This window comes from Halichoeres trimaculatus, unplaced genomic scaffold, assembly GCF_033239565.1.
Source record: "Halichoeres trimaculatus isolate MK-OKI-2021-1 unplaced genomic scaffold, fHalTri1.1 fHalTri1_scaffold_10, whole genome shotgun sequence".
NCBI lineage: Eukaryota > Metazoa > Chordata > Actinopteri > Labriformes > Labridae > Halichoeres > Halichoeres trimaculatus.
The window spans coordinates 24,013,906-24,025,600 of NW_027437187.1; the positions used below are offsets into that span (position 1 = coordinate 24,013,906).

General features: G+C 38.5%; 1 protein-coding gene across 2 annotated transcripts; it reads left to right on the plus strand.

Annotated features, from left to right (window-relative positions):
• Positions 1 to 1,247: 1,247 nt before the first annotated feature.
• On the plus strand, positions 1,248 to 11,652 carry LOC141796454 (NAD-dependent protein deacetylase sirtuin-3, mitochondrial). 2 transcript variants are annotated; one of them, XM_074677576.1, is made up of 8 exons: positions 1,248 to 1,534; positions 6,794 to 7,022; positions 8,019 to 8,237; positions 8,330 to 8,562; positions 8,826 to 8,926; positions 9,014 to 9,175; positions 9,280 to 9,492; positions 11,213 to 11,652. In XM_074677576.1, the coding sequence occupies exons 2-8, from the start codon at positions 6,802 to 6,804 to the stop codon at positions 11,309 to 11,311; spliced, it is 1,248 nt and encodes a 415-aa protein (XP_074533677.1). In that variant the 5' UTR covers positions 1,248 to 1,534; positions 6,794 to 6,801; the 3' UTR covers positions 11,312 to 11,652. The 2 variants fall into 2 exon arrangements, with proteins under 2 accessions (XP_074533677.1, XP_074533678.1); XM_074677577.1 differs by lacking the exon at positions 6,794 to 7,022.
• Positions 11,653 to 11,695: the final 43 nt, after the last annotated feature.

Sequence of the window (11,695 nt, forward strand, 5' to 3'; positions counted from 1 at the left end):
TCATTATGCACGATTTCTCGCATTGCACAGTGGTAGTTTAATGCTTATATCATTTGATGAACTGTTAAAATTTTAAAAATTAGAAAAAAAGTGGTGGTTTGTCTCATTTTTTGACTTAAATTTATTGCTCAAACCTGCACTTAATGTCGATTGCAGGATATTCAATTTACATATTTACTTTGAGGGCTTATCCGCATTTTTCTTTTAAAGTGACATGTTTAAGTAGTAAGTTACGATAAGAAAAAAAAGATTTACAGATAAGATTTTATGATCCCAAGGTAATTGTTTCAAAGAGGTCAAAATTAGTGGCAAAAAATTACAAGCTGTTTGTAAGTAAATGACGAATAAATACAAACTGGGGAGTAGAACTCCAAAATGCAAAGTCTCTAAGCAAAAATGAATGAATGAATAAATAAATAAATAAATAAATAAATAAATAAATAAATAAATAAATAAATGCAGGAAATTGTGCCCGAAGTAACAAGGTGAAAATGAGATTATGGCAGACAAGTAACTCAATTTTATAAAACTGTCTTGCACTCTGATGAAATTGCACCAGTGAAACTACTGAAATTAATAAACTATAAATAAACTATAAATAAACTATTTCATGTTATATAAATTAAAAAGGGGAAAAGAGATTTGAAAACAGCCAGGCAAATTACTAGTTCTTAACCACTGCCTAAACCTTGAGAGCTCCATAACACAGCTCATTGTAATTGAGTAACATTTTGTTTGAAAATAAGTTTTTGCACATGGACTGTATAAAACAGTTTTTGCATAAGCATTTTATTAAAAATGTAGAGAAGATACCAGTCCAATTTTTTAGGGCATATATTCAAAAAACCCTTCAGTTTAGAAAGCATAGCCACAACAGACACAAATAATATGGATCTCTGCTCAGGACAGAATATTGTCCCCCAAATGAAAATGTTCATAACATTAATCCATGACTTGTAATAAAATCTGACAAGATGGAAATGAACACATTAAAACTTTGGGGGCTTTAAATAAAAACAAAAATTGAACACTAAATAATGATATTTCCCCAAGTTTTTTATGTCTTATTTTAGCTAGAAAACAAACTATATATATTTTTTTTGTTCTGGATAAATCCCACCTAAAAGCGTCACTGGTGCTTCTAATCATAACCGTTATTTACTGAACCTTTCTAAGGAGATGAAGATTAAAAAGCGAAGTTAAAAAGATGATGTATGGACGAGACCGGAAACGGCGTACCACGTGACTGCAGCTCTGTTTCCCGCCTGTATTTGTAATGATTTATTCAGTACCCGGAAACTGAAGTCTAGTGACAGCTATCTGTGCTCAACATCAACAGCCTGGGGTATATGGCGAAAATTTGTCTTGGTTTAAGAAAAACGACGCTTTTATACAACCTGTGAAGCACATGTGGGCCTGACTACAGCGGATTGTGGACATAAGAAAACGAGTTCAGCCTAACGGAGCGACCCTCCGTCAGCTGTGTGCCTCAACCGTCTGTGCAGCATTCAAAAGGTCCGCCGTCAACAGACAGGTACTGTTGATGTTCATGATAACTTTGACCCTCCTACTGGCATCACTGACAGTCAGGCAGAAAATGAAAACACGAGGCTGAGATAAATTGCTGCGTATCGGCTGCATTTTACGGCTGTCAGCTGATAGTATTTGGTAAAAGTCCTAACCTGACTTTGTTTGTGAATGGGTTCACCAACCTAATAGCCGTGCCATTCACTGCTAACAAACTAGAGACATAATTAACTGTGGGGTTTATGTAGTTAATCTCAAGTTTGGAAATATTTTATTGAAAGTTCTGCATTTAAAAATTACATAAACCTCAATCTAAAAAAATACACATTAAAAATACATAACCAGCCATATATATATGTATATATATATATATATATATATATATATATTCAATGTCAACAACAACCATACTCTAAATAAAGCTATTAGCCCATAATATTGGATGAATGTGTGAACATCTCTTAAACATTGCTCCTCCAAACTGTAGAATTAAGTATAAAGTGTCAAAACTGTAGGGTAAATACACCCATGATTATTCATGATAACTTATACATCTGTTTGATCTAGGGAAGCACTGATCACAATTTTCTGGTCAATCACAGATCTTTAAAAAGCCTGATCTGCGGATACTGATTTTATTTTCTATTTTTTATAACTGACAGCATATACCTTTAATGTTTCAACCTTATTTTATTGAAACTAATTGAACAATTCCTGTGAAACAATAAAATCTTTATGTTTTAACTTGAACAACTAATAAAGTGTCCTAAGTTTTAGGTCTCTGAGTAAAAAGCAACAATGGCTGTCAGACCTGTCAGGTATATAAGCTCAATTTTATATGTAAGGATAGGCCGAAATTATTGGCCAAACTTAAGAAAATCGGCACAGATCAATCGGTCAGCCAATCGATTGGTGCATGTCTAGTTTGATGTAGCATAAAGTAAAAGACCAGTTGTCATGTTCATTCAATAGAGTTAAACAGATTCTGAAAGATTTAGATTTTACAGAAACTTTCAAGTCCTACAGAAATCAGTCCATCTGTGTGTGTGTGTGTGTGTGTGTGTGTGTGTGTGTGTGTGTGTGTGTGTGTGTGTGTGTGTGTGTGTGTGTGTGTGTGTGTGAGAGAGAGTGTGTGTGAGAGTGTGAGAAACTGGTAGTTCCTCAACAAGGTGGCACTCAGGGTTGTGAAGATCAGATTCCAGCAGGTGGCACTGCAGCTTTATTTTTACTTTAACGGTTTTAATACCCTACCTGACACCAGATTCAATATTTAGATGTTAAAAAGTCTCCTTAAGATACTCTTGTAAAATTTCCTCACCAGCAAGTTCTGATAACAAGTCTGCCAATGTCCCTATTAATTCCAGAAAATTTTTAACCATTAAACTATGACCCATCTATGATGGAGACTTGTCTAATTAGGAGAGTAGATACCATTTTGTAGTTTTTTGTTATATATATATATGTGTATTTTAGTGCAATTTTCTAAAACATACAATTTTTCTATCTGCTGTCTTTTGAAAAAGTGTAACTTCAAACTTAACTGTTCTACACCGCTGAAGCGAACCGCATCTTTACAAAAAAATAAATATTAATACTCTAACTGTATAAATGACTTGTTTAGTTGCCACAGGCCCCTTGATTTTTATTTTATATTCTTCTGTCTAGCCATGAAAATAACATCACAGCCACATTATTGGTTAATTGGTGTTTGATTTAGGCCTGCTCGCTCTCAGAGGAGTTGCAGGACAAGGGGAGTCATTAGTTAGCCATCCAGTTCTCCTCTGCATGAGCAAACAATACACAAACACAAATCAGGACTCACTGCTTTGTGTCAACAGGGAGCACAACAAAGATGCTGCACAGAGTGATAGGTCATTAGTGAGCAGGTGGGGACGGAGGACTGAGAGCTGCTGCCTCTCCAACTAAGTAATGAAGAGGTTTCCCTGGCAACCCGGCTGCCTGTTTTCATCCTTGTGTGTGAGGGCAGCAGAGATCAAAGTCTGCTGTCCTCGATTCAGCTGTGAGTGGAGGGTTAAATGGTGGGGTTGCAGGGGGAAAGCCCCTCATTAAACTTAACCAAATCAGCTTTAAGACACAGCTGACTGTCACTGCAAAGGCAGCAGGTAGATTAACCCCCGATTGTCCACAGGCTCAGACGGCTGCTGCTGTTCTGCATGCTACAAGGGTCTGAGTCTGTTGTGTATGGCTTTGGTGTTAAAAGTCTGCATCACTGAGCATACAAAATATGTAAATTAGCTTTAATTTCATTAAGAATAAGTTTTTCCTTTATTTTTCATTGTTTGTTGGATAACACGGTTAAAATATGGAGAGTGTGAACTGAGCTGAAGCTTGATTAACTGGATCAAAGTCAAGTTTTGGAGAGAAATTGAGTAATTTAAAGGTTTCAATGAATGAGTCAGACTTTAAATTAAATGTTAAGAGGCAAATTTTATCCATTATAACTTAGGCAATTGAGCAATAACTCAAAAAGTGCTGTTAACTCTGGTCATGGTTTGAATAACTGAATAATTTGCGCTCTGATCATAACTTTTTTACATTTTCAGAGTATGAGAAGTTTAATTTATCTCAGTTTTACCTGATTACTTTTTCAGAAAGACAAAAGCTCTTCTTCTCATAGAGATACAAGACCACACAAAGATAACAAAAATTATTTATATATTTGAAAAATTTTAACATTTACCAGGTGAGATGTGACGCACATAAATCAGTCTGACATTTTAGGAAATGAAGCTTTAGTTATGGTTGTTTTCTTCGTGAAGTTATTGTCAGTCTAATTGTCTGCCGCCTAAAAGGTTTGCTGTGTGCAGGCTGGAACTGTTTCTGTTCCTGCTAAATGTCAAGAAGCTGCTTTTTGTTTTGAGTTAAACTTTTAGCCCCTTTGGTTACTAAAGTAGTAAAAGGCTTATCCTGACTCTTTGGGGGGTGATGGTGAGCACTGAGGTGTGCCCAGTGTTGTAGGACAGCTCTAATTAGATAACTGTAACCCTCATATGAGCAGCTCCACTCCTGGTGGTCCGGCACTGGTCTCAGCTTTTCGACTGTGGAGAGCTGCGAGAACAACAGTATGAAAGGCCTTACAGAGGGAAAGGGGGGCTCTCTCAAATCCTTTTTAAGCCTTTTGTCATTTATATAGGGATTTATTTGTCATTAAAGGAAACTATTAGCACAGTTTGGTCTTGCTTTGATAAAGAAAGTGGACTCTGAAACACAAATTTTCACTCTGAGCATTTAAAATATCAAAAAAAACAAAAAAGGTGTAAAAAAGTGCTGTCATGCACCTGGCTTCAGCTGTTGCTGGGGTTTCTACCATTCTGTGAATTTTGCTGCTTACTGCTTTCTTTTGATATGGTGTCTAGAGCTGAAACGATTCCTCGAATGATTCGAGGTACTCGATTACAAAAATTACTCGAGTAATTTTCTCCACCTCGAGGAATCGTTTAAGTTTTAAAAAGATCAAAGAGTGGTATTTCAAATAGAGCTGAGGCCAAATTAAGAGAGTTTTCAGACCCTTCAAGCTATCTTTTATACAAAATAGCAACTAGCAACAAATCTAGCTTCTTTTCTGGAGTCTGGAGACTAATGGGTCAGTCCACGAAACGGGTGCCATTTGGGTCAGCAACATTTGATGAGATGTACAAGGCACAAAAAATGTGTCAAAGCATGTTTACAAATTTTGGAGCTACCAAAGCAAGTGCTCTTACTGACATGCTGTATCAGAAAATTCTATTTCTTAAAGAGAAAAATTTTCATTTGAAAAATAACTGCTCTTTAACTAAACAAAAATGTATTTTATACGATTAATCGATTAATCGATGGGATTTTCAGTAGAATACTCGAATACTAAAATATTTGATAGCTGCAGCCCAGTTTTGTTAATTCCAGGTTAACCACTTTGTATCTGTGAGTTTTCCTACCAATGTTACTTAACTTCTGTAGTTGTTGATGGTTTGGCCTCGCACTGCTCCGTCTGTGAGACCTTAATAACCGGGCTGCTGATTTATTGCCTGTACTCAGCAGTGTCTTCTTTAAAAGAGAAGCCCACACAAAAAATGAGACTACTGCCCCCTCGACCTCCTGTTGTTTTTAATAGTTCTTTAGGATGTGCAGGGAGAAAAAAAAAAAGTAATGGGGGGTTCAGTCTTTAAGGAGGCAAAGTGAGAGAGGATCGAGTGCTGAAATGAAAGTAGATTGAGGGATTTCTAAAGGTTTTGAAGAGCAACATTTACCTCAGTTTGAGCCCAGGAGTTCACAGTTGTGTCCAGATTGTTAAAGTTAGGAATAATCAAAAGCTTTGAGGCTACACAATCACCCCCTTTTTATTCTGCTGTTTCCTCTCAGCGGTGAGCCCTCTCCTCCTCTCATGTCCCTCTGGAGGGCGATAAGGGGCTGCTGGGCCGAGGCTGCCCTTATCTCCCTGCTGCCTTCTGAGCTGGTGTGTTTTATGGGCTGTAGCTCTTTTGTTTCCTTGTTCACTCCCTGATCACTCACACTCATTCCTCATGGAAGTTGTTAGAAGGCCTAGAATAGCTTTTAGAGGTGTGTGTGTGTGTGTGTGTGTGTGTGTGTGTGTGTGTGTGTGTGTGTGTGGGTGTGGGAAGGGGGGGGTTCTCCTCTTTTCCCCTCCTCTGTTCCCTCTTTATTGAATCCCTCCTCCATATCATTTATCTCCGCTCTTCTCTCCTCCTCTGTGCTTTTTTTTCTCAGTTCAAGGGGGCCGTTAGGGGGCATCCTCTTTTCTCTCCCAGCTGGGTTTGTTGACACACAGTCAATCTACGGATCCCTTTCACCTCCGCCACTCCTCTCTTTTGCTCTCACCCCTCTTTACGCTCAACCCTCCGTTTTCCCTGAACAGTAAAGCTGCCACAGCTGTGGACTGTATTAGCATAGCTGCTGAGCGGCAGGGGGGGTTGCTAAATATATTGCAGCCATTACCTTTTGTTCAACGGGTGACACTTTTAAAACATTTCAGCATCTCTCTTTTTCTCTGTGTAAAGGGGAAAAAAGAAACGGATGATTTCAGTGTTCTGGCTTTTTTAAATATGGGAGACAGAAAATGGAGGGAGAGCAATGTGGGAAGAAAATCCTTATAAACAAGTCAGTATTTAATTAGTGCTATTACAAAAAGAAAAAAAAGGAAAGAAAGAAGCAAGCTCGGGTCCCATTGTCACAAATGTCATGTGGTCTAATGTCTCTTTGGTCTGATAGCACAAAGGTAACTTTAACTGGTGTTTCCTGGTGTCAACAGTTTTAGGGATGAACAAGTCCAGGTCCAGCTGTGATAAGAGAGCGTCCCAGCCTTCAGTCACCAGGATAACCCGCAGCTCAAGCTCTCAGGCCAGAAACCTGGACCCAGCAGAGAACCACAGCATTGGTCCGGGTCCGTGTGGAAAACAGAAAAGGAAGCAGACTGATTCTGCTTTGGCCCAGGACCTGAGCCAGATGAGTGTTAGTAGACAGGATCCTTTACCTGTAAGGTGAGGACACACTAGAGACTTAAACTAATACTCATGCCTCTTTATAACCTACAAAAGCAGACAAGACCATCAGCAACAAGACCACTGACCCGACTTATGACAGAACGCTTTAAGAAGTAGATTGTTTTTCCTTTTTCATCAGCAAATATTCATAGCAAGTGAGACATTTTGCTGATTTAGAAAAATGTAAGTGCCTTTTTATTGTTAAAATAAAAAGCACCTTGGAATGTACAGGATCAGAAAGTGATGACATTGTACATCTGTGACCACTTGGTGTCCCAAAAGTAGCTATAACTGCTGAATTTGTTTTATTGTTGAGAAATTTCAGAGGTCATTCTAAAAGAAATGAACAAAAACCATCTAAGAAAAATTTTAATTAAAAAATGAGTGAATTTAAATGAATAACTTTTGATCAATGTGATGTTCTTCTGTATAATAAAGAGTAGGGCTGCAGCTATCGAATATTTTAGTTTTCGAGTATTCTACTGAAAATCCCATCGATTAATCGAGTAATCGGATAAAATACATTTTTGTTTAGTTAAAGAGCAGTTATTTTTCAAATGAAAATTTTTCTCTTTAAGAAATAGAATTTTCTGATACAGCATGTCAATAAGAGCACTTGCTTTGGTTGCTCCAAAATCTGTAAAAACACTTAAACACATTTTTTGTGCCTTGTACATCTCATCAAATGTTGCTGACCCAAATGGCACCCGTTTTGTAGAATGACCCATTAGTCTCCAAACTCCAGAAAAGAAGCTAGATTTGTTGCTAGTTGCTATTTTGTATAAAAGGTAGCTTGAAGGGTCTGAAAACTCTCTTGATATGGCCTCAGCTCTATTTGAAATACCACTCTTTGATCTTTCTTAAAATTAAACGATTCCTCGAAGCGGAGAAAATTACTTGAGTATTTTTTGTAATCGAGTACCTCGAATCATTCGAGGAATCGTTTCATCTCTAATAAAGAGATGTTTCTTCCCTCTCTCCCCTGCTCTCCAGTAAAGGAAAGATGTCCAAAGGCAGCACTGACTCTGTACAGGTTGGTCTCTCTTCTGGGTCCAGATCAGACCAAGACAAATCATCCGTGTCTACTGCAAAGTCCTCTACCCGGGGCGGCCTGGCCTCTGTTGCTCGGCTGGTGAAGCTCGGTCGCTGTAAGAAAGTTGTTGTAGTAGCTGGAGCAGGAATCAGCACAGCCAGTGGCATCCCAGACTTCAGGTCAGCCCCTCTCTCCATTCTCACTCGACTTCTCTGTTTCTCTTTCAAACAGACATTTAATTGTTACATTAGCAACTTTTGTTTGATTTCAGAACCCCAGGGACGGGTCTTTATGCCAACTTGGAGAAGTACAACATCCCGTACCCAGAAGCTGTTTTCAACATTGATTACTTCACCAATGACCCACAGCCTTTCTTCTCTTTGGCCAAGGCTTTGTATCCTGGCAGCCATCGCCCAAACTACATACACTACTTCATTCGCATGCTTCACCACAAAGGCCTGCTGCTCCGCATGTACACACAGAACATCGATGGACTAGAGAAATGTATGAAAGATCTTTACAGAAGACAAAAATAATTGTTATTGTCCAGATAAACCATTTATCCACATTACTTCTGACAGCTGTTTTCATAACACAGTTTGTAAGACTGTTTTATATGACAGTATTAAAATGTACTGCATGCCCATGAATGCAGAGTCTGTTTCTAAAGATTTCATGCTGATTCTTCCTGTTATTTAAATGTTGTATTTATTTGTGTTATCTTTATTTTAAATGTCAGTTTTCACAGTCAATAACTTTCTTCACAGTGTGTGGCATCCCCGATGACAAACTCGTGGAAGCTCACGGTAGCTTTGCCACAGCTTCCTGTCACCTGTGCTACACTGCGTATCCTGCTGTAGATGCAAAAGTAAGTCTGACTATCTGAAGTAAACGGTTATCCTTTATAGAGTCTGATAGAGTGACACCTCCTGTTTCTGTTTGTTTTATTTTTCAGCACGCAATCATGAATGATAACGTTCCCATTTGCACATTCTGTGCTGCGACAGTCAAACCTGATGTTGTGTTTTTTGGAGAGGATCTTCCTCAGAAGTATTTCCTGCATACGAAAGACTTTCCCAAAGCAGACCTGCTAGTCATCATGGGAACTTCTTTACAGGTAAACAGTTGTAATATCTAGACAAAGTTCTTTAAACGAGCATTAAGAACTAGTTGTAGTAAGTCAAACTCTGAGCTGAACTTTTAAAATCACAATTTTCTTAGATTGAGCCGTTTGCTAGCTTGGTGAACACGGTGCGCTCCACTGTGCCTCGCCTCCTCCTGAACCGATATGCTGTCGGACCCTTTGAGAGGGTTCCTCTGCGCAGAGGAGACCACATGGAGCTGGGTGACTTGGAGGACACGGTGCGGAGGTTTGCTGAAATGCTTGGTTGGAGTGTGGAGATTGAAGATCTGATGAGGAGTCAGGAGACACTGGTGGGTTTCAGATTAAGTTCTCAGCCTTCAAAAATGTTATTTTCAAAGTGATATAAAGAGAGCATTTTCAACAACTCAATGTTTGGAGACAAGTAAAGGAACCTCCACACACTGTATTAAGAAAAGACAGGAAATGGAAAGTGGAACAAAATTGTCTACCAAAGACTTGCAAAACATATGTAACATACAAAAACACAACCACCAGCTCCAGGATGTGGAAATAGTTTTGTTGGAAAAATCTCATGAAACTCTTCATTACAGCAAGGATGAAAAGTGAATTTTCAAGCAGGTCACAAACATGCTGGAGACTGTGTGGAGAAGCAAGTGTGGATCATACTCACATCTTTTTGAATTGTAAGAAACTGGGAAGATTCTGGAAAATTCTATGTACGGACAGAACTGAAAACAATTCTGGGTTATCAAATATCTAAGACATTTTGTGTTTCTATATCTTGGTAATCTGAACAGAGACATTGTTCAGTGTGAAGACAGATACTTGGTCAAAATTTTGCTTGCGGCTACCAAGAAGGTAACCATGAGGAATTGGTGCTAAGCATAGACTGTATATAGAGTGAACAGTGTGGCTCCACCATATATCATTTAATGGTTTTGAAGACAAAATACCCCCGTCACAGGCGCGGCCATTGGTAGCAGTTGCATTCTGGAAAGATCTGAGTGGAGCTGGGTGACAAAAATAATAATTTTTTATCTTTCGAGAGTCTAATCACTTCTTGGCTCTACCCCCTGACATATTTTACAATCCCCCCAAAAAATACACGAAAACGGCAGCTGTCAATCATCGTTAAACCTTACGTAAAGCCTTGTTTTTAGCCTCGTATAACTAATGAAAACAAATCTTTTCAGAAAAAGAGGACTTGAATACAAGGCAGCCAAATGATATCTTCAAATCACCCCAACAAGCGGACGTGAGAAAGATTTCCACGAGGTGTTTTTTGAAGTTTGACCACAGCCCATCTGGAATGGCTGGAAAGCTGGATTTTTTTACCTATCCTGCAGCCAGCCACCAGGGGGAGCAGTTTTTGTGGAGACCTCACTTCGAGCCGAGCAAGCGGGCGTCCATTTTTTTTACAGTCTATGGTGCCAAGAGGAACCCCCTGCACTGAAAAACTGGCTGGACATTAGGAAGGAGTTGTATAATATTGAATAACAAACACAAATTTTAAGAATTCAAAATGCAAAATTCTTTAAGAAAATGAACAAATGGAGCAGCGTGTCGACTGCTTGTTGGGACATCACTAGTAATCTCTGCTGAAGAGACTTTCCAAAATGCTTAAAGCACATATTTGTGCAAAAGTCTAAATGTATGAGTTGAGATAAGGATTTGGTACATTCATAAACAAATGATGATTCACTTGAGTAGATTTTCCGTCCACTTTGAAATGTCCTTTTCTAAATGAAAAACAATAACATTCAAGTTTTAAAAAAATATTACTTCTCAGGTTATACAGGAAGTGAGAAATGCAATGTAGGGGAAATGTCTTGTAATATCAATACAAACCCAATGCTTATTGGCCCTCCAATAATTTAGCATTGCACTTCATTATTGAAGGAAAATGATGACATTTGGTGCAGCAGAGGCAGGGACAACAGCTTTTTTTCTAAATTCACTTTCTTCTGTGTGCATAACACACTATTAATTCTAAACTTGTAAGAGTTCCTTTAAGCTATCTCTTGACCTGTGTTCATTTTTTCCCTGCAGAGCATCTCTCCATTGATAAGTGAACCAACACCCAAGAGAGCAGCCAGCAGCAGCAGCGAGGAGACCGATTCAGAGACAGACAGCAAGAGCTCTGCTTAATTGAGCCAGAGCAGCCGACCCTGAATGTTTCATAAATTTGTCACTGGAAATGTCAAGTTGCTTCTTGTGTGTATGTGTTGGAGTTTAAGACGTCTTTACCTCATCATGTCAGTGTTTTAAAGTGAGTCATGTTGTTTTCTATGTTCATGTGTAAATTGAAAAAAATATCAAATACAATTTATCAAGTTTAACGAGCACATTCAAAAGCACTTACTTTACAAGGTGGGCTCATCCTGAACACTAGCAAAATTTCTGAGCCCTGTTTTTTTCCTGGTGTTTTCATTACTCCAGGTCTGTACTTATTTTTATAACAAGCTCTGTTTTAAAACTGTTTTCAATAAAAGTATTCTGTATCTTTTACTCCTTAGTGTTTTATGGGTCAAA

Coding starts and splice junctions, on each gene's coding strand:
- LOC141796454 (XM_074677576.1), top strand. CDS start 6,802: ATGAACAAGTCCAGGTCCAGCTGTGATAAGAGAGCGTCCCAGCCTTCA. Junction 8,238..8,329: donor AGTGGCATCCCAGACTTCAG/GTCAGCCCCTCT, acceptor GTTTGATTTCAG/AACCCCAGGGACGGGTCTTT. Junction 8,563..8,825: donor CATCGATGGACTAGAGAAAT/GTATGAAAGATC, acceptor CTTTCTTCACAG/TGTGTGGCATCCCCGATGAC.